The following is a 23,830-nucleotide window of genomic DNA, read 5'->3' on the forward strand; positions in this document are numbered from 1 at the left end:
GGAGCGATCACACTGCAGTCAACAAAGGTTGCTCATGGAGTAAGGTACTACTCAATTCAAGATTCACAATCTGCTTTGGAGTGATCAGGACTCTACACAGTATTCCAAGTTCAGAGAGGTAATTTCCTCTGCTTTCAAGTACGTCTCTACTTACGTGGTTTATAATGTTATTATTTAGCTTTTGCTTCTGATTAGTTTTATTTGGAAACAGTATTTTTAACCCACTCATAGCATGCTGGTTTATATTTAGTCCCAATGATGACTCAGACCCATATGTTGAGCTTCTGAATGTTACAAATTAAGCTAGTCTTAGAGCTAATCTCATTTTAGTAACCACCTCGGGGTCCCCTTTCCTCCACATTGGCATAAGAGGGAGCAGTGGTCCCTCCTGTTGCACTCAACTTTGGGACCATATAAATGCCATACAAAAAGGACGGGTCTAGCAATTGTGACTACAAATGCCCTATTTTACATTTTTAGCATATGTTTGCATTTATTCTTTTCCAATTAATCATTGTCTTTGTTCATGAGGTTATTAAAAATTTAAAAAAAGTTCCTCTGCCTCTTTTGATGTCTTGTATAACTCCAGGACAGGCCTTGATAATACCAGCGTTCTCAATGCAATTTAATTCCTTGGAACATTGATTTCCCTCTACTTTTTTATGTGCATATTGCTGATTTTAATATCCAAAATATTTTCTGATATTCATTAAATTATCTGCTGCAATCAAGAAGAGAATTTATATTTCTTTATCAAGGTCATGCCTGTTACTTCACAGAGTTTCAGACAGAGTAGTTATGATACTCTATACTCTCTTAATTTACTCCAAAACTTTATCAGAAGTTAGACAAACTGCCAAAGAGTTTTTACCTATTCTTAACTCATGTATTTTTACATTTATGCAACTGCATTTGTATTTTACAGCAATATTTCTACGATTCTATTGAGTTCCTTCTGTGTTTTAAATTAATTCTTAATTATTCAACCACTTTTCCTTATTTTATAATTATTACTAAATGGCATACTTAGCTACAGGGTTAAGTGTTTACCTTGGACCACTCCTAATTCCAGTCTATTCTCCCTGTTCCTCCAAGCAATTTTTTTCCGTTTCACTCCACTAGCCACCATGGGCAACCTTACAAAAACATGAGAACCATCTCCCATCTCTACAGCAAGACAAGCAAGCCCTTTGTGTTTCTCAAAACTACAGTGAGAACACCCCTTTCTTTTTAATACAGTAAACATTTGACCATACTAATCATAAGGACTCTTTTCAAATCAAGCATATGTAAATAGCTATGTTTGTGAGTACACAAGGACACAACAATTCGAGGAGTTCTCTCTTCTTTCTCCCTTTTTGGATCTTATATTGGTCAGCCATGGATGTTTTATACCATACAGCAGCACAACATACTTGGCCTTTGGGGAGTAAACAAATCACCAGAAGTACACATTTTGTTGTGTATTTTGAAGGGACACATCCCAGCTTCCTGTGTAAAAAGAGTGCATAGCAGTTCTGCTGCCTGGTATCTATGCAGTTCAGAAGATCTGCCCTTGGACAACACCTCTTACACAATGTGGATAAATTGCTCTGCCACAGGTACTCCCTGCCTGAACCTCTTCTATCCTTCTCAGCATGCATGGCACCAACTTTGCATTGAACTCCATTTACTCTAACCCTGCATGCCAGTGCATTTGTTTTTTTTCCTTAAGTAATGTGTTTTAACTAACTTATCCCCCCAAACCTTAGGTTCTTCTTTCTAGTGCACTGTGGTATGGGAAATGCTGGTAAGGACAAGGGCGTGAAAACATAGAATATCTTCCAATTAGATCTCAAAGGTTATTTTTTTAAAGCGCAAAAGTTTTTAGAAAAAAAAGTGTCAGCTTCCATTGGTTATTATAACAGATGTTCCCTTGTGTCCTTGTGCTGGATCTTGCTGCATCCTTAAGTGAGAAGTCACATCAAAGTGAGATCCATTACAGCCTAGTGAATAGTTTCTAATTGTTTCAGTGTCATATAGATGCTCCAGGGCATATCCAGTTAGTGTGTAAGCATGCTTATCAAAGTACTGCCTGTGGGAGCTGTAATAATTTGGAGAGGCTGCAGGGTGGTCTCCTTGGGTTTGTTGAGGAGACATGTCTGAATGCAGGTAGTCTTTAGCAAGTACCAAACTAGATTTTGATATTCGATCAGAACTGGGGCTGCTTATCCTAGACAGTGCTGTGGGGCTGTTGTCGTAGTCATTTTCGTGTGGGCTCATGATCTTCCCATCCCGCTGCTGGATGTGTTCACAGGGAGGAGTGTTGGCAACTGTTGGCACGCGGCAGACATCCGCCGCCAGCTGCTGCTGAGGGTAGCTTGCAAAACAGATAGCATGCTTCTTCCCTGTGCCATTAATGGACACCAGTGGGTCAGGAGTGGTTTTCCGCAGCTGTAGCCTGCTTTCTTCTTCTTTAATCATTTGCTGCGTGGCTCTAATGAGAGTTTCAATTTTGCTGGGCTCATGCGGACTGTTCTGGTACTGCTCGGTACGGTATCGGTCGCCTGACTCGCTGGCAGAGCCAGGATCGGGTGAGCTAACAACACTGTCCTCATCCCAGTGTCCTCTTCCTGGGAAAGAGAGAAAGGAGACAAGCATTGAGGTTTAAGGGATCTTGAAGAACATGAATCTGAACCTAATTCCACACACAGAAAATCAAGTCAGAGGTGGGTCATAACAGTCAGCAAAAAAGACCCCTTGCTTTTCAGTGACAAACTCTAGTTTCCAGAGTCTCCACTTGAAACAAGCTGCACAGCTGATAATCTGCAAAGAGACCTAAGCATCTCAGCAAAGGTATCTGGTGCCGCCTGATACGCTCCTGGGTAGCCAAGTACCTGGATAAGCCCTGCAGGTATGGAAGCAACTCGAAAGCAACTCTTTTGGAGCAGCTAGAGACCAGGCAGGATATCCTAGGGCATGTCAAGGTGCCATCAATGCCAGTGTTCAGGCCCCTGGCCCCTTACTACCTCTTTGCATCAACAAGGTCTGAGTGGATTGGGTCCATAGTAAAAATAAAAATCTCAGAGAATTACAAATGTACAACATTCCAGCCCTTCCAGGAGTTAAAACAAAGACAGCATTGAGAAATATCTTGTGGTTATGTTGAGACTTGATGCAGGATACACAGCAATAAATAACCACAAGTGGTAAGGGAACTCTTCTTCAAAAGCTCAAGAACCTATAGCTGTTAGACAGGGACACTGTAAAAATGTGATCTTATATCCCCATGTATAAATATTTGCTTTTGAAATGGGAAATATTATGGCATTCTTACCTTTCTTTAAAAAATAAGGCCCATATACATATCAGACAAGGTGTTCAGCTTGCAAGTAGCTGAAAGGACAGAATCATACCTGTCAGTGCTCACCAGAAAGAAAGCAAGTGGCCCCAAAACCTGAATGGTCAACATTATGATAAAGGGTTTTATTTGCTGAGATGCTTTCCTGTAGGAGGGCCTGTGTGTGACTTGCACGCGTTACTTATCGATGCCTCTGCCTTGGCATACACAAAGTTCCTCTTTGGGGATGAACACTTTGGGTTGGCTGACCGTACTCCTCAAAGCAAACCCATTTTCAGACTAACACATGAAGTTTCCCCTGTTTTGTGTTGGGTCAAGGCATACAGATCTGTTTGGGTTGCAGACCAATACCATTGCATTGCAGAGTACACTAGAAAAATCAGTGATGGGCTTTTGCAAGAAAAATATCCTGCCACTGCTGGGGAAGTACTGCACTGTGGGCTACCATGGACATGAATTTATCCTTCACATCCTCATTTGGACCCAAAATGCCAGGGCTAGTCAGATTTTTCCCCCAAAGCTACGCACAGACTGAAGACCTACTGAAAAATGTAACACTTGACATAAAAAAACCCCAACAAAACAAACCTGCAGCATCTGAAATTACAGCAAAGCCAAACACACTATGACCAAATTATGTTACCCATTTGGGTTAATTATTCTTGATAGAGATACGGAATTAATATCTACCACTTTTCCATTTGTACCTCACTATGATATTTCTGTGTTCAGCAAGAATTATCATGCATAAAATTTGCCAACAGATTATCATAATTTGCTAGATTCTCTTTTTTTGGGAAGAAAAAGCTAGAAAAACACAAACAGGGCAGAAGAACAGAACAGACACAAGGAAGGAGGCATGTTCTCACAGGAAAAGTGGAGAACAGTTCTCATCAGCAAAATTTTCTGGTTTTTTTCTCTGGTTGTATTTCCTGGAACTTGCTATTTAATAATTTTTTCTAATCTCAACATAATTTTCCTCAGATTGGAGCAAAACAGAATAGCTCTTTTTGTTAACAAAGCCTCGTTCGGCAGATCAATGGAATAGTACTAATGTAATCTGCTTTTATGAGTTCTTTAGAGGCAACATTTGTTTTGAAGGACCCTTTTGTGGAAAAACTTTTTTTTATCTTGCAGCCTTGAATTCTGACTTTAGGGCCTGCTACTGTCTTCCAAGACTAAGCCTATAATTTTGAAACCAAGGACCTTTTGGACTTTTCCAAACTCAGTATCAGGCTTTCACTGTGGTTTTTTTATTAGCTTCAGCCTCTGAAAATATGTTAATGGACTGAGTTGCAACCTGTCAGAAACTAAACAAAATTTCAGGCTTTGTGCTGAAAGGATGGAGAGATTTAAATTGACTAAAAATTATCACTGAGGATAAATGTCTAAACCAAAATCTACTGTCAATTTCAATAGCCAACTTTAAAAAAACATCAAATCATGCAGAATCTAATAATAACCAGTAGGGGAAAATGTCACTCAGAGAACAATTTTTCCAACAGTTTTCAAGATTTTTTAATATCTAGCTTGGATTCACCTATTATTTTTTGCTAAATGTATTCCATCCAAAGAGTCTTGATCCTAAGTCCAATAAAAATCCACTTTTCTATCAAGTGGATAATTTTGATAATATTTCTAAGATCATGCTTAAAATCTCCTCAGTCACATTTTTCCACCTTAATTTCACAATGAAAATAGAGCAAAACTATATTTTTCTTCATATAAACCAGACTACAAAATTCAGCTCAGCTTGAATTTTAAGTATCATCTCCGCAGATGTGATCTCTGAGACAAGCACATCCACCAAAAGCATCTCATTTGCCGCCTTTCACATAAACAGCTGTGTCTCTGTCGCACTGCTTTAGCTGAGATGGTGTCGCTTCTGCAAATCCTTGTTATGTCTTACCATGAATCCTGTGCACTGACGTGATGTGGGGCATACTGTTCTCATACGCTTCTCTGCTCTCGGGGGACGACTTAGTCAGAGGCAAGGCTGAGCGAGAGCCCCACCAGCTCTCCCTTCCCGGCTGCGGCGTGCCAAGGAAATACCGGCCAGCTTCGCATCTGCCTCCCTCACAGGCCTGGCTGTGGAAATGCCTGTCGTCAGCCAGCCTGGAGTGGTCCAGGGCAAAACCGTAGCAGAGCGCGCTGCGGTCTGAGTACTGTCTGTAGGCACAGGAGACGTCGTGGGGCTGGGAGCTCGCTCTGTCCGCGGGCTCCAGGAGCTGTGGGGAGGCCGTGTCGGTCAGGGGGCTCCCACCCCACTGGCTCTCGTGGTCAGACTCGGATCTCTCCGTGTGAAACCCGGAATACTGCAAAACAGGAGAAGCAGCACGGGAATTACCACGCCTGGGTGAAATCTGCACGTAACTGCACTGGGGAGGCAGGGTGTGTATGTGACAGTGCGCTTTTTGTGAGCGTGTCTGCACCTTCTGATTGGGCTCCTGGTCCTTTCCTGTACAACACTCTGTAATGAGCTCACAGACGACAGGACAGACCTCATGAAAATCTAAAACATCCCATGTCGGCCCTTAACAGCCATCTCCTTTATGATGTGTAATATTAGGCTCAGAAACATCAATGTTGCAATTCAATATATTTTTAGTATGTCCAGGTTTTTCTTGTTGCTTTGAAAGCTGTGCTTATGCTCAGCCAAGGTGCTCCAATGCACTTCAGCAAAACACTTCCAAAAGGAACTGAAATAACACTGCTCCTGGAGCATTCTCGCATGTCAAATTGAAACCGAATGTATTTGAAGGATTTTTTCTAAGGGTTCACTCTCTTTTTCTCATATTTTGTTTGTTAATATTTTTTTCTTACTTGGAGTTGTATCTTTGAACTTATTTCCTCTTATTAGGAAGGAAAAGTTGGCACCACCAACAATTTTAAAAGCTCTAAAGTGATGGCAGATAGGTAGGAAGCTAAAAATCCCAGCTCTGTTGCAGTACAGGAACAAAGGAAATCCAGAAACTATTTGCCAGTAAAGGTGAGTGCTAACCAAAGCAGGCAAAATGAGCATTGTTTGCCCTCACTAAAGCAGGGTCCTCCCAACACAGAAAAGCAACTAATAGGTTGTTGGAAAATTAGTCAGGACAGGAACATGAGAATTTGTTTAGAGAGAAGTAAGGGTTAAGTTAAATGTCACAGATTTCTAGATATTCATATTCATATGCTTCCAACTTTTAGATACCTTTTGGGAAAGGAAAAGAATGTTTATTAAACCCCCTAGGATTTAGCTATCTCATTTTTAAATCTTTTTATTTATTGGAACTGTCAAACTTCACGGAACATTTCTAAATCAATTTCACCCATGATTATGGGCTGGGATGAGACCAAAGCTGTACATGCTCACCTCTTCAGCGCTGCACACTCATGTCACAAATCAATGTATTACAATATGAAACCTTGGAATTCTCCCATTCCATCACTCACCTTCCATATGCCCACTCTGCCTTTGCTTTTAATAGGCCTAACATAAGGTTACCTTCCTTTTCATTAGATTAAGTTGCTATGAAACTCCTCATTATCAGCCAGGATCAAGGTTTTATGCACTTACCAATCGAAAGTACTTACCAGATGTTTGACTTAGAGAAACCTAAACCATGTGTGCAACATCAGTGGAGTTTCTTGGGTATTGGGCATTTAATTTAATTGGGCATTGCTTCAGTATTCCAGTTTCTATTTGTGAATACTGTTTAGGTTGTGAACATGATAGATTTTTTAAAGGAAACAAAGAGAGGGTCATGGCTTTGAAGAAGTCAATTATATTTTGTTATTAGTTGTCAGAAGAGTATCCATAGGCAACAAGCCTACCAGTAGACGTGGAGGAGGTCAGAAAGTTAGTGCCACCATACTCATCACAAAGGTTTAGAGATGAAAGGCAAAACATGAATTTTCATGAAGGTTAGATAGTTACAGAGCCACAAAAGAGCTCTTTTAAATGCCAGTAACTCAACATACACTAACTAGGAACTTTGTTCAGTCACCACAGTGTTATTTTCATCAAATGGAGCATCTGTCTTTTCTATTATCCTTTCAGACCTAACATTTACAAACTGCTTGATCACAAAGACACCTTCACAAATAACAGCTGAATTATTGTAAGCTTTTTTACAAAAATGTATTGTAAGGTTTTTTACTAAACAAAAATTACTGTAAGCTTGTTTACAAAAAATGTGATAAAATTAAGTTTCCAATTTAAAAAATTTAAAATTATTAACAAGATTAATAGTTCCTAAATTTTATTTAGGAAGAAAAATCAAAAAAGAAGAAAATACATTTTAATCTGTTTTTAATTTCAGAACTGTTTTTAATGCACTGTTTGAATTTGACTTGTATAAACCAGATTTTTTTAATTTTAAAAGTTAAGCAGAAATATTATACAGCATAAGCCTAAAAGCAAATATAGAAAAGTCAAGAGTTCATTTGTTTTCTTATTAAAAATAAAACTCCTAGTATGTATTTCTTTCATGACAAGGACAAGGAAAATTAATTTCCAATAATATTATAATGAAATTTCTTTTTGGACTATTTATGATGATAATAAATGCCAGAAAATCTTTCAAACTGACAACTCCTAATTTCCTGCCCTATCTCTACTAGATATTCTTCTATTAGTTCTCTTTTTCTAAGGACCCTTCAGTGTCCAACATAGCTTCTCTTGAAGGGAATATCTTCATTTAACTGAAAAGTTGTGCAATGTCTGCTTTTATCTTGAACCTAATCACAAAAGGCCTTTGTGCACTTCTCTTAAAGAAAGGGAAATTATTTCATATGTTTTATATCTAGTATCTCAGAAATGCACTGTGTGATGTCATACAACCATGTATCAAGACCAACGACACTTGACTCATCTTCTTCCTACTTGATGCGAACGAAGATTATCTGAGATCTGACCCATGGCAGGTGTTAGGCCATGGACAGAATTAAATTAACACAGTCAATTGCTTGTCCACATTTTCTGCCAAGGTTTGATATGAGTATTTACTCCTAAGGTGTAACATAAGCATACACAGAGCAAAAATATGTCTAATTTCCTTTAAAGCCAGCCACATCTCTATTTGGCATCCTCAGGCTGCCTCCACTGCTGCAGTGCAGCCACTGCCTCTTCTGGGAATCTGATGTTGACAGGTGGAGACTTCAAATATGGGCATGTGTGACATGTTGATGGGGGAGAAATGAAAGGGTGATCAAAGATATTGCTTTACTGAAATGGGAGTGGAAACACTATCTCTCAAGTCAGAATTAGGCTCCCATATGTCAAGTGATGAAAGACCCATAAAAAATTAAATACGATTTAATGAAAATTATGCTAAATTAAAATCAGTTGGGTCTTTTTGTCAATCTCAGTCATGTCTCAGCAGAAACACTTTATTTTCTGCTAATTTCTGCTCTCTGACTACTATCAGGAGTCAGAAGGCAAAACTAATTTATTACTTTTGAGTTGTTGACAAAGTTTAATCAGTAGATAATGATAAAGAACGTCAAACTGGCAACATCTGAATTCCCCTCAGGTGATTTCTGAATTGTCATCTGGCATAAAAAATAACAAAATATAAATTAAATGGTGCTCCAGCTGGCCCCTGGAACCTGAATTGTCACCTCTGAAAATTAGAAATGTCTTCCAGAGTGGTAATCCAGCATACAATCAAAGTGAGAGCGCACCAGCAGGATTAGCACTGACAAAGAGAAGGTCTGTGGGCCATCATTGATGCATTTTCATTTCAGGAAAAACTTCAGGAGGGTTAAAGAGATAAGGAAATAGGAAGATATAAATTCCATGTCTAAGGAAACTTACTTTATGAGAGTCCAGGGAAGTGTATTAGGCCATTAGACAATTTAATATTTCTCGTGTGATTTTCTTTTGCCTGCCCTTCTATTCCTACAGGTGTCTCACTGGCCTGAGGACTTGTCCTGTCATACAGAGCAGCATCAGCCTGCTCTACATGCCACCCCAGATGTTCAAACAGCACACATTATAGATATATAATTTTCTGGCAGCCTACTCAGGCTTTTATCATTATAAACATTAACTATATGGTGAAACCCTCACAGAGCCCTCTTTTCCATGAAAAACTTTCACTACATCAGCATTAACAGCTTTCCTCTTGATTTGTGTCTGAACCATGAGGAAAAAAAACATCACAGATGCAGGCTGCATTGTACTAAGAACATATGCATGATTTAAATCACTTTTATCTTACATTTTACTAATGTAATCCTGAAATGAAAAATATGCTCTTTTCACATTCACTGTTATAGGCACAACAGATGGTGAAAGGCTTAGATTAAAGTAATACAGCATGTCCATTAAAATAACCCCCACTGCTGGTGACTCTTCACCAGACCAGGAGTTATGTTTACTATAAAAAGAGGGGTTTGCTTTGCTTTTGAACACACTAAAAGTTGCCAAAACTTTAGGCTACAGGAAGAAATTAAAACAAAACAAAAGCCAGACTGGCTAGAATTCTTCCTGATTCTGTTATCTTTACTCCATTCGGTGATATGCCCAAATAGTGATGAATTGCAGAATTAATCCAAATTATCCATCTAAAGGAGATATAAAATTAATATATCTCTGAGAGCTGATGCATTAATATATACACCTATGTACCTACCCATTAATATATACCTATACCTCCATCCAACAGCTCTTGGGTACATCTTTACTTGCATGTGTGTTTTCATTTTATATATATATATGTATATATAAAATCTTTATCCAAGAACTAAGATGAGATATGAAGCAATAAACATTTATCCAGATCTCACCACGAAACATTTCCACTGCAGGGGCAGACAACTAGCAAGTTAAACATTTTTTTATACAATCATCGTTAATGGGACATTAAACTCCAAAGCAGTTCAGATGATCATAATTAAAATGTTTTTCTAGTCTTGCTGCTATTGCCTGCGTATGGAATTAATGAGGTCCTGGGCTAGTTTTTGGGAGTACAAAGGTGCAGGGCTAGATTTTGGGAGGCCTTCACAATGATGATAATGATGATGATGATGATGTGGGGAAAGACTGCAGGCATCTTTTCACCAACTCATTATTTCCTTTTTCTGCAAATATCCATCAAATCTTCATCTGCCTTTTTGGTTTTTTCCCCACCATCTCTTTCAGCTCTGCACCTCTCTGGTGGGACAGGACTAGAAAAGCACTCTTCAGACTCTCTGAGAAAATTCTGCAGCTGGGCCATTAATTTTGGGTTGCTCGCCTCTCTGCTGAGGAGGTTGCTCCCCTTCCCCTGCCTGAGGCTGGTTTCACAGAACCCACTAGCCCAGTGTACCAACAGCACAATGTGCTAATCAGATGATGACCAATGGCTCCAGTTCAATGAACTCAGTTTCACTCGAGAGTCCGCAAGATGCACATTATGCTATATTTACTTTTGCATAAGAATCGAAGGAAAAACTTCAACACTGTCTTAGATGATTGAAACACCCACTTTTTGCCCTAGTAGTAAAGATTCAGCTGAGATTGATTAGTAAAATTGTCATACTGTTCACATCTCATGTACCTATCTTAGGGACACACAGCTGGCAAGGTGAAGGATTCTCAGTCAGCATCCAATAAAGCATATGATTTCTTTTTCTCTTCAAGAGAGAAGCAAAGTAAATTATAAGAAAACAAGAGAAAAGGGGAAAATGGGAAAGAAATTATGCACTTTTAAAATCTCATAGATGTCCTTGCCTTAAGAAGTATTTTCCCTACTGCCATTATTTTACTAATAAATTTCCTGCTTCCTTTCCTCACCACAGCTCAGGCTCCTGTGTAAGCCAAAACCTGTGACCCCACTCTTCAGCTGTGACTTTTAAGTCACACTCTAATTCTCCTCTACTGTCTGGCAAATTACATGGGCAGGAGACTGAGGGACACAGGCTGTACCACCTGCTGCATGTTCTTCACAGCAGCCTCTCTTAGTCTTTCAACAGTTTATTCAGTGGTGGAGAAGGATGACAGAGGGGCAAAGCCAAGCTGCCAGCATTACTTGTGGTGATGGGCTGCAATGAATGGCATGACCATTTTTCAAGATACTGGCAACTAACATGGCTGCTTCTTTTTGAATGATGAAATATGTGACTTTAATATCAGGCAGCTGGTAATGAGGATGCAAAATGAAAGTGGAGACTAAGCACCCTGGACTTTCATACAATCCCTGATAAACCAAAAGCATACAACAATCCCTGATAAACCACAATGCTGCATTGCTCATTCAGTATTTTTCTCTGGTGACAGAAAGAATAAGGAGGTCATACTTTTAGAAATCAGATAGATGTGGAAGGATAATAAGCCTTCAGCTGGGATTGTCCTGCTAGCAAATGAATACTTTGGAAGGGACTGCATAAGGAAAGATGAACTGTAATTACAATATATCAAAGACAGTCATAAAAATTGAATTTAGAATTATTTGTATGTATCTTCCCCAGTTCTTTTAAACTGATTACAATTGTTACAATGATGTAGTGCATCCAGAAAAAAGGCTTTTTTTAAAAACTCACAGAGACAAGCATGAACAAGTGAGCTATAATAACCTCTGAAAAATGTTAGATTCTTAAAATTAGGAATTCATATCCAGGTGCTCAGTTAAATACTTCCTGTGCCAAAAGCAGATGCCATTTAACTGAAATTCTTATCTTTGGTACTTCTGAGAGGAAAAAGAAAGAAAACAAGGAAGTCATGTACATATTCGGGATCACATTGGGCCTCTCTTAGAGGTCCATTCAGAAAACATTGCACCTGCAAAGAAACTGTAGTTATTACGGTCATTATCAGTGAAATATTGAGCTTCTTTAAATATTCTACTAAATATTGGGCTCTTTAAAAATACATAGTTCTTCAATCTTACATCTTGAATTCATACATTTATATCCAGTTTGTTTATATATCCATTTATATCCTGTTATGTAGAGGCATAAGAGCAGTAGGACTTGTGTCATTAGTAAAGATCACAGTTATTTAAACAAACATGTTTTTTGAGCTAAAAGTTTGATAGTGTAAGGATAGAAGTACTATGACATTGCCTGCAGAAATCAGCTGCATAAACATATTGGGTAAATTTTAATTCCAAGACCCAATTGATTCTGGTCCATTCTCCAAGCTGGGACATGTTCCTTACAACTTAGACTTGAAAATGAAATCTGGGAAATTAAAATCTACTGATGCCAATTACCACCTCCTACTGCTTTCTTCTTTTCAAAGGTTTACACACAGAAAAGTACACATTTTCTTGTTCCAATTCGCCGAGTTTGTTGACTGCTTTCCCTCATCAAAACTCATTCCTCTTGACTACAATTTCAGTATTAACTGCTATCTAATATCTGGCAGCTTTCTAGATTTCTTGCAATTAGTAAAGACCAAGTAAGAAAAAGTGAGATTTCTCAAATGGCAAAACTCACAGTCTTCTCAAATCAAGTATTTCAAAACCAACATTTTCACTTGTCCTTCTGTCGGCTTCTCATTAACTCTGAGCCCTGTGCTGCTATTGTTGTTGATAATGATTTATTATGCATGCTGAAACATAAATGTTTCCAGCTTTTTAGAAGCAGTTTAAAGAAACATATTCCTGTCTCAAGCTCATAGAACCCGCTGTCCTTTATTCCCTTCAAGTAATACGTTCTTTGGCCCATTCTAGTTATTTGGGTAAAGTAGCAGCCAAAATCAAGATATTCAAAGATATTTAATTTAGTTTTTCAAAGACAGCTACCTGTGGGTACGGTGATGTCCTGGATTTTGACTTTGTGCTCGAGAGGCGAGATTTGCTTCCCTTTCTATTATCCGTAATGGTCGGAGCTGAATTTGCGTATGAGAACGCCGGCTTGGTAGCAGTGACCTGATCCAGGGAGAGCTGTAGTCCTTTATATTCTGTGTCCCTATATAAAAGGCAAAAGTGAAAAACAAACTCACTTCATGTCTTGATGGGAAACATTGCTTTCTTCTTAGTGGGGGGTGAAAATGGAAGATATTTTTAAGAAAAAAGAATAAAAACCATCCAGGGCACGCCAGTATATCGCCCTAATACACTTATGGACTATAGCTTACTAAGCAATAGCAGTATCTTTACACTGAAAATATGATTGCTTTTTGCATCCAGCTGTTATCATCCTGATCTGCTTTCTTCAGTAATAAAAAGCAATGGGATGGATATTTCTGAGATTTGTATTACAGTTCTACATTGGTCACATAGCTAAGCAGTAAATAGGATACATTTTCCTCACAACTCTTTTAACCATATGACTACAAACTTTCCACGTGTGCATTATGTGTGTTTGTGTGTGTTTGCATGTGTGTATGTGGGATACACATAACAGCTCAGACAGATGACTAAATAAATTGAACAAAATAATTTTTAATGGGAAACACTTGATCTCTAAGGTTGTATTTTTCATTGCTTAAGAAGTTTCAGGCAATTGTGTAAATTTTGTTGGGTTTTTTTTTCTTCTATGGGTCTTATGAGTGTTTATTCATCCATTTTTAGTTTCTTGTACCAGTTTACCAGTCAGGGAAAACAGCTTAATAAATATAAATCTTGTGATTTAAATAGCCTGTCCCTCACCCACAAATTAATAGAGATTTTCTATGGGGAGCTATATATAATGACAGTTTTTGAAGTTTGGCATTAGTTTCTTCAAACTAATGAATACATAAAAGTAAGGAAAACTGGCATTGTTCACAATGTCTTACTAAGCATAATGAGGGCATATGCATTGGACTGCACTCCTCTGCACACATCTGCATGTCTGCTGATACCCGGGGGAGTAACAAATGAGCTCTCCAGCTTTCATGTAGTCATACGGAACCTATTCTGACAATGATTTATTAAAAGAGAGCAAAGCAACAGCTTCTTCCTGACCTACCTACCTGGAGGAAAAGAGGAAGGGTTCATTTTTTTTCCTTTGTATTAGCAGCAGAGAAATAAGGGATAAGGGAAGAAAAATGCTTCTCTTAAGCAGTCAGGGAGGCAACATATTCATTCACACATTATCCTACACCCCACCCAAACCTAAAGATTAAATATAAATATAAATGAATTATAGTTAAAATAAATTCTTTTCCTAGCTTTAGCAACAATATCTTGTTCTATAATCACACAAATATTGATGTGCAAGCCATAAGAGTCTAACTTTTTTAGAAAGAAACTGCATCACAGCCTAAGCATATTACAGCTTAGTAGACTGAAATGATTTCATATGAAAGTCAGGAGTAGAAGAATAAACATGCTAAGTCACTGAAAAAAGTGAAATAAGATGAACCATTGAGCAACTACTGATAAACTTGCATAACCAACAGATTAAATCATCACAGTTCCACAATTTTTTTTTCTTCTGATAAAAGAAGAGGTTTAGGTTTTTGACAATGCAGACAATGTATATATGTCTGTGTATATAGAACACATGAAAGTAAATCCCTAACATTAGAACTGCACTGACTGTGCTGTTTCCAGTCCACAGCAGACAGAGATTTGTCAAGTATAAATAGTGCTTTGTAATGCAGAATTAGTTCTTTAGGTAAGTTCTTGGGGTAGTTCTAGTGAGGTAGTTCTTGAGGTAATTTCTTCAAATTTTGGCTTTAATAGAGATAGGTCCCTGCAAGAATACCTGTATTTCAAATATCCTGTCTTCAGTGAAAGCGTCTGAGTGTGGGGATTTGCTTTGCTCTCTTTGGAAGCTATGGTTCATCCACGTATTTTGAAAGCATTAATTTTTCCCATGGTTACCCTCAAAATTGTCATCCAGACACCTTGACTTGACATGCAAATCATCTGTCTCCATGACTGATTCCTAGGAAATTATCTCCATGTTATATGAAACACAAGTGATGTCAAAGTCTTAATAACTGCTACAATGCATGAGATTCTATCAATAGCCCTGAAAAAAACTATTAGTCTCATCCTGATATACACACTCCTCCTGACTAATTATAAGAAGAGGAAGGGTCTTGTGTTCTCAGTGTCAGATGCAGAAAATATTACCACCAGAAACTAAAAATAATCAAAACTAGGTAGGTACATTTTCAGAGCTTTAGGGGGGTGTATTTTGGTTTTGAGCCTACCAACCCTTTTACCTTTGGTTTTGCTGAAGAACCCACAGCTCTGTGCTCCTGCCATTAACTCCCCATCTCTGTTTTTTTCCACCCTCTAAACATCTGCTGCTGTCTTGTGTCAGTGAAAGAGTTTTAAAACCCTGGGAGAAATGCTACCCTGGTATGCAGACCACACTGTGATTCCAACACTGCTTGTCTGCTGTTATATGTGTAAGGGCCAACCATTCAAGAATATAGAGACTACTCTCTACAATGTTTCTAGGTTGTGGGAACCAGAAAAAAAACCCCAACAAAAGAGTCAAACCAGACTTACCAAAACCTTGCATGCCATTCTGTGTTACTTTTCTACATCCTTTGTATTGTCATGGTGAGGGCTCACCCTCCCAGAACACCACACCTTACAATAAACAACACAAGCTTCTATTAGCAGCCAGTCACTTAAACTGTAACTTCATCCAAAAAATGATAGTAAAAAACTACCTGAAGTTCTTGCTGCCAGATGCAAAGTTTTCCCTTAGAAAAAGAAGACTCCTGCTCCTGCTCTCTTTGCAGATGAAATACTGGACTTTTTTCATCACTGAGTTATGACTCAATACCATCTCAACCCTGTTCTAGTGGAGCTACCCTTCAGAACAACCCAGAGAGATACCAGAACACTATCAGCAGCTGCACGAAATAAGTACCAGAAGTTAAAAAAGAAAGAAAACATGGAGGAAGGGTCCAATGGCCTCAATATCAGATGCAAAAGATGTTCCACTAAGAAATGAAAACATTTTTGAGTATATCCATATGCATTGTGAGACAAAAGACTAGAGAAAGCAGGACTCCTAGTGATATACAAACTACAGATGGAAATTCCAACAGCTTCCTAGAGGAATTTATAAAACTTTCACCAACATGGAACTATAATCTCCACATTCTTATTCTCAGACTCCTGAATCCTCTATTACACAGTCACAGCCACACACTAGTACAGCATCTTGTGTTCTATGCGTAATTAAAAAAGAGGTGGTGGATACAAGCCTCTTCCTCCAAGGTCCTCACCTTCAGGGTCCCACAGGGATCCATACAATCTACATCTATCTACATGAGACTGCTGAGAGAGAGTGATATGGCATGTGTTCAATTGCTAACAGTATGTTGCTGACAATCTACTATTTATCTCATTTTCTGATGCAACTATCATCACTATAAAACATCAGAATAACTACAGGAAATTAGCTCTTAAATGAAGAACAGATGGATCAAACTGAATCCAGACAAGACCAAAGTGATGCTTCTTTGCAAGGGGAAACACATTGAAGACCTCCACCTTTTCATGATGGGAAACAGCAATTCTTTCCCATCCAAAAAGTTGGATGGAAATTCTAGGTCCTCTTTGACTCTTCAGAGGACATGAATGCATATGCTTTTGGTAGCACGTGGTTCAAAAATTGTATTATTTTTCCTCTATCTTGTCGTTCCTCCCCATATGAGAATCTGGCTGGTATGGTCAATGTATCAGGCACCTACAGACTGGATTGCCAGGCTTCACTGTAAACAAATTCAGAAGACAAAGCATAAAATCTCCTTGCTACAGTATGCTGCTTCCCATTGTCTTCTCAGATCTAACTCCCAGAAGCATTTCCACTCTATGCCATGCCTCTGGCCCTTTCAGTGCTGTTTATAAAGCTTGAACCTGATTTTGAAAGTATTTATAGGTATACGACATGTACACCATGGAAAACTGAGGATCAAAAACTGCACCAACTGCATTTCTCTGCAATGAAGCATCTGAAAGCTGAGTACAAAACATTCTTCACTAAAGACATCTAGCGACAGCAAACTGCAAAGATGGTGAAGGACAAGGGATGAAGGAGCAGAATGTTTGGAAGAGGAAGCCAATCTGTTTGTGCATGACTGGAATGCCAAGTGAATCTCCAACACATGTGAAATCTCAAAATTCAGCTTTAGAACTTTTTCCCTACTACTATGGCCAAAATGTACTATCTGAAAAAGGTAGCAATAGTCTAGCTAATCAAAGTTGGAGTAAAAGATAATGAATCACTAGCAAACAGACACAAAAAAAAAAGCCAGTAAGGGAGTATCAGAGGACCACAAAACCTGAATTCTCAGCAAACAGGAGAGTTTGCACTAAGCATGTGGTTAGAGCTCACCATCAAAATGAAGAGAAAATGAAAGGGTTTATTTAATGTGGGCTTTTTGAAGGAAAAAATATGAGGAAAGGGTGAGTCAGCATGACAGAAATAACGTTGGGAAGACAGAGGTCCAGAATGGCTCACAACAAACTACAACTACAGACAAGCTGGGCTTTCATTTGTAATTGTGTTTCTTCAGTTAATATGAAGATGTTTGGAACTACTATAGCTCACCATGGAAGTGAGACCAGACACTAGCATTAGACAGCTAAAGGCACAAATAGTTTTCAAGATATTAATACTCCCTACTTAAATACAGTGTTGGCTATGGAACAGAAGAGAACTTAAGCCCTGAAAAATGCTCTCAAACAGAAAGAGCAGATAAATAGGATGTATCCAGAAGAAGTGAAAGCATGACACTCATTAGTAAATAATAAATAACCAGATTCATCCAAAAGTATTTAAGAAGGGCAACCAGACTGAAGAATACAGATCTCATATATCCAGAGCTATAAGCAGCATAACCTTCAAAATAAGTAGAAAATCTTCAGAAAATAAGAGAAAATGTTCAATTCAAGGAAAAATCTGCAAAACTGTGAGGAAAAGCATCTTTTTACATTAATAACACTACATGCCAGAAAGGTACACATACAGTAACTGAGAATATACAGATAACCAACAAAGAAGCAGACATTTACTGTGCATTTAATTTCTTCAAAAGACACTGAATTTAGATACCTTCAAGGAAATTCAGCATAAATTTCATATAACTCATATATGGTGTTATAGCACTGGATGAAAAGGTGCCATGGGAGCATCAAGACCTGACAAACACTGGACAACCTACATCCACATGATTCCTTACACGTATTAAATGACTCATGAAGTACAAGTTGAGAGTAAAAGCATTATGTGATCTTAGTGCAGCAGATTCTAACATCATTGATACAATCATTCACCTGACTGAAGCAAAGCAGAAAATACTGTTCATGACAATGAAAAAGGTTTAATTACAATTGGTTGCACTATTCTTTCTATTGAATACAGGATAAATGTTCTTAATTTCCTCTAGTTTTACTTGAAAAATCTATGGATAGGGTCATACACACTCTTCATTTCTTTTAGTTAAAAATTAGAAAAATTGTATTTGTCAGATGTTCTGCCAGTTTTGCAATAAAAACTGTGAGATTAACTAGAGGTGCTAATGTCATTAATGTTCAGTCTGTTTTTCTGAGTTACTGCAGTTTGGCTAAAATCAGACATGAAGGTGGTAAAAATCAGGCACTTTCTCATGAATGTCAGACCACAATACTGCAATACATCACTCTTCTACTTTTACACATTGCCTGTGACTTTTAACATTTCCACACTCCAGCTCATGCAATGCTAACAGAGCATTCACTATTCAGCAGATGAGTGAAAAGAGAACAGATTCTGGTTGTTTGTCATCTTCATGGCTTCCTAAATCAGCAGATGGTACAACAAAACAGACAATTTCCTCATCTGCCATGTCCTCGGTTCATGTACAATGTGTCTCAGAAATGTTTACAAAGGCCTCGGTCTGCTCACACGATTTGTGAGGAGGAGCATATGCAATCCCTTTAGGGATTTATCCTGTCAGAATAAGGTTTCATTGAGGTTGTACAGGAAGCCAAATTTCAGGACAAAGTAAGGAAAAAGCTACTGAAGTTCACTGCTGGTCATGAAATTAAGCTGACGTTCAGTTGTGAAACCTCAAAGTTATTCCCCCCCTCAGTGGTTCCATCAGTAATAGGGATAATGTTAGCAAATCTCCTTTCTAAAACTTCTTGAGTGAATAGTCCCATATAGGCCAGACCTACTGCTCACCAAAGTAATTGGAAAAACTCTACAGAAATCTTTCAAGTGGTTGCTTATTATTAGTACACCTAATGTCTACTCAGAGAAGTATGAGTTCTGTGTATCAGATCCCTTCATGAATTTCCAGGCACCCATTTATCTCCATAAATAGCACAAACAACAGTGGCTGTTTACATCTTGTTGAGTCAAAGTTTACAACTTGTCCAGCCATGAGATTCACTTACACGATATCCTATTTCCATATTTGCTTTTAAAGAAAAAGCAATCCAACCCAGGAAGTCTAATTATTTTATACATTCAGAAAAACTGAAGCACAAATTATACTGTATGGGTCACTTAACACAAATGTCTGAGGATTTTCTCTAGACAACTACTGTGAGAGAAATTTTATGTATATTCAATGATTGCTTTCTCATCTCATAATGCACTCATCTAACTGCCAGTTGAAGTTATATAAAACATCCTGGCCTCTAGACAATCATGATGGGGCAGATTTTTCAGCAGTCTGAAGGTAGAGTTTGTCATTCTAAACTACATGCCTCACCATCTTTGGCTCCAAAAAGGAGACCCGTATTTGCCTTTATTTACTAGTCTATTAAATCAGTGTCACCCCAGTGCATCAGCAAGTGCAATTAGGCAGCACATCTTTAGGAATTAGAGTCACATAAATCTAAGTTTTCTCATATGCCTGTAGAGTTATTCCCATTTTACAGAAGGCCAGACTGATGACAACACTGCAACATTGCAACAGACTGCTCTTATACAGACTAGATTTTCATATCACAGAATTATTAATATTCTTATGTGCTAAAAAAATATACCTTGAATACCAATGACACCCACCAGACACTGATCCAATAGCCAAATTATCTGGATCAATTCTCAACCCTCTCACAGGCTACTGGTGCTGCACTGGATGAATTACATGTCCTGGAACTTCAGCACTTGGCACTTCCCTGAGTTTACCATCAAGGCTGCCAAGGGAACTTCTTGTTTTGATAGAGTCACATTTAGCCCAGCACTGATTGCTTTTGAGAATCCTTACCTTAACTTTGCTGAATATTAGCTCTGAAGATGAAGATAACAACATGCTACTGTAACTAACACAGATTTGATAATGTATCTTTTTCTGTCTCACCTGTTAGATTTAATCTTTTTGTTGGAAGGAACAAGCTCCTTCTATCAATGCACAATAGCTAACATTACTAAGCTAACTCTCAGCTTCAGCCCCTGGCTGCTCCTCACCACAGATAACAGAAAATACATTTCCCAAGAGTACCCATGTCACTATTGGTACAAAACATTCTTTTATTATTTCAGAATCTCCATGTATGCAATGTAAATGCTTTTAACTATGCCTTATACCATTTATCCTTGATTAAATCTCTTCTAGATAGTTAATCATTAATGATTTCTTTACAGTTGCTGTGCAAACAGCTCATTCATGCCTATGACATATCACATTTCACAGACGTGTTCTTTAATTGGATTAATTTATTTCTAATCTACTGAAGTCCTCACTATAGTAATGCTTGACTAAATAGACATAAAACTCATATTTAAACTGCTAAAATAAATTTGATATGTATTCTATGCATGAAAATATTTGACTGAATACATGTAATACCATTGTTATTGTGCACCTAACTAAGCAGAAATTATTGGAAATAGCATATTAGATGTATGATATGCTTGTGAGGAGGGATTTCAGAGGGTGCTGATGATTTTTTGGCAGAGATTATACATTAACAGTTTTCAAATGCTAATAATTTCTACATCCCGTTAAGGGATGTAATAAGAAGGATCAGTAGGAGCTCCTCTTGATTTTCATGAAGGTTGTTGGATGTTGTCATTTTCAATCCAAGGACTTTTTTAGAGGTAAGTGCTTCACACCAGTCCTGTCCCCTCATGGCAAGGGAGACAGCATAAAATGTTTTTTGAAGATTGACTGCTCTATGTTTTGTAACACTAACTGAAGAGCTGTCACAGAAGTGGATACAAGTCCTATATCTGGGGGTTTAGCAGCCACAAAATACAATTATGTAGCTATAGACTAGGAGTTATTAGGGGCATATATAACATTAAGCCCTAACTATAGGGCTTAAGTATGGTTAGAAAACTCCACGTTTAGATTTTTCTTTCTAAAACTGGTAATTTTGTTGAAGAATCCTCTGATCTATATGATTCATCACATAAACTGTGTGGGAGTTTCATTAAAAAAAAAAGCATCACATTGCAGAGAGGTCACTGATATAACACAGGCTGTCCTGTGTGTAAGAAAATGCGCATCATGGCATAATTATACCATACATAAACCCCTCATGCACTGACATTTCAAACACTGTATGCTCTGACCATCTTATCTGAAAACTTGAAAAAGCACAGAATGGGAAAGAAAGTAGGATGATGGGCTTGGAACAGCCTTTCTATGAGAAAAAAATTAGGGACTCTCCTCAGGTTGAAAAAGAGGTGACTGGGAGAACAAAATAAGATCAGTAAATTGTGAGTGGCAAAGAGAAGGAAGACATGAGTAGGAAGCAGTTTTTCACTTCTTTTCCTAAGGCAAGAATTATGGGCTATGAAATGAATGAAGAAAAAGGAGGCTTTTATTGCCCCATTTACTTAACCTTGGCAAAAGCCAACATGGTGTCAAAAAGCAAACCAGTGAATTTATGGGGGGAAAAACCCACAAAACATTGACAACTAATACATTCAAAGATCTCATATGTTTCTTGAAAGACATTTGAATTTCTTGGAGACTGGGAGAAAGTGCTAGGGAAACATGGATACATGGACTGCATGTTTGTCCTATTTTTAATCTCTTTCCAAAGTATTTCCCATGGTCACTATCAAGATGTGTCTGATTCCGTGTCACTGTTCTTATGTTACACTCTATACCACACTAGTTAAGCAGTTTCATACCCCAGTTCCTCTGAAACTGTGAAGAGAGGTCCTGAAAATTTGCTATCATTACTTTTAATAATTTATTCTAAAACTTTGTGATGTTTCAGGTTTTCTAAACTCCTCTGTGTTCCCCATAATTAAAGCTTTTGTTGTGACAACTTTCCTAAGATCCTAAGGTGAACACTTAAAAAATTAGCTAGCTTTTCTGTGATGACATTCTGGATAAGCTTCTGTGATCTGGGAATAAATTATCTGAGGGAAAAAAAAAATGAGCTTTAAAAATTATTTTCTGTTCACTCTATTTATTCCTCTTTGGGAAATTTTCTATCTGCATGCAGCATAATGAACTTCCCCATCATTCCACACTGCTTTTTGTGATCAGCTACGCCCCATAGTGAAGAGGCCTGTTGAGTGCAAAAGGATTCATGAACTCCATCTGGTAGGGTGTCCCATTTACAATAGATCCCTTCCTCTTCCATCAGATTAGTCCTTGCTTGTTGTTAGACTCTTACCTTCCTCAGGAGGACCAGCATTTTTCTACAATAAAAATCTTTCTGCTTCACTAGTCCAGAGTTCCTCAGGTTTGACCGAGGGAGGGCACTTTGCCTCTGACGGCTGTCTCTTGCCATCAAGAAAAAAAAATGTGCTATAATACTTAATAAATACTTTTCAACTGGAAACTACTTTTCACCCTTCTTTTGCTAAAATTTTAAGATAAGTAAGGGGAGGAAGACAGGCAAGGATTTGCATTGGAATTTTGGCTTTTGGGGAGAATTTTTTTTTGTGGTTTTTTTTTTTTTTTTTTCAAATTAAAACCTGTTTTCTCATTTCATTTTTTGGACCAGAGTCAGACCATTTTTAAACTCCTTCCTATCCACAGCCAAATCTCTACTGGAGCCAGATGCCACACACATTATTTGCCACTTGGGTCTAAGTCTCTGCTCTTATTGGACTCAGCTTGGTCATCCAGCTTGGATAGACATACAGTGCAGACTTTTATGCTGATTAAACAGGAGGCAAATAACAAGAAAATATAATAGGTTATAATGTAATGCATAAGTCTCCATTTTATTTGATAATTTCCTAATAATCACATGCATAAGTCTCCATTTTACTTGATAATTTCCTAATAATCACTGAGCCTATCTCCTCAAAGTCTTCATAATACATGGTTATATTTGTTAAGTGGGTCCATTAAACATTTAAATTTGTATTGGATAACCTGTTTGACTCCCTAGACTCTCTGGACCACAGAATAAGTTAAACCATCATCTCTTGCTCTAGTGCTGTTACCCCACATTTTCTAGGAAATTCAGAAGACTTTTTTAGTGGCAATTATTGCTTTTTGACAATTATAACAAAAACTCTACATTAACATGTGCAGTTCAAGAAATGCATGCCCATGTAAAAATCCAGCTTATCTAAGTCTCCAGTGGGTTGAGTGTTTATGGGTAGTCAAATACTTCATAGGAAGATCTAAAATTTCTCAAAAATAAATTAAAATAATTTAATAAAACACAATAATATCTACCTATGGTCCTCTTTAGAAACCTTAATCTG

At 37.9% G+C, this 23,830-nt stretch overlaps 1 protein-coding gene across 2 annotated transcripts in view; it reads right to left on the bottom strand.

Moving 5' to 3' along the window:
• Positions 1–389: 389 nt before the first annotated feature.
• Positions 390–23,830, bottom strand: part of SIM1 (SIM bHLH transcription factor 1) — a 48,664-nt gene continuing 25,223 nt past the window's right edge. For both annotated transcript variants that reach the window (XM_074538565.1, XM_005483991.4), the window contains exons 10-12: positions 13,054–13,219; positions 5,250–5,655; positions 390–2,612 (exon numbers count right to left, since the gene is read on the bottom strand). In XM_074538565.1, coding sequence (XP_074394666.1) covers positions 1,882–2,612; positions 5,250–5,655; positions 13,054–13,219 — 1,303 coding nt within the window. In that variant the 3' untranslated portion in view covers positions 390–1,881. The remainder of the gene's footprint in view (positions 2,613–5,249; positions 5,656–13,053; positions 13,220–23,830) is intronic.

This window comes from Zonotrichia albicollis, chromosome 3, assembly GCF_047830755.1.
Source record: "Zonotrichia albicollis isolate bZonAlb1 chromosome 3, bZonAlb1.hap1, whole genome shotgun sequence".
Taxonomy (NCBI): Eukaryota; Metazoa; Chordata; class Aves; order Passeriformes; family Passerellidae; genus Zonotrichia; species Zonotrichia albicollis.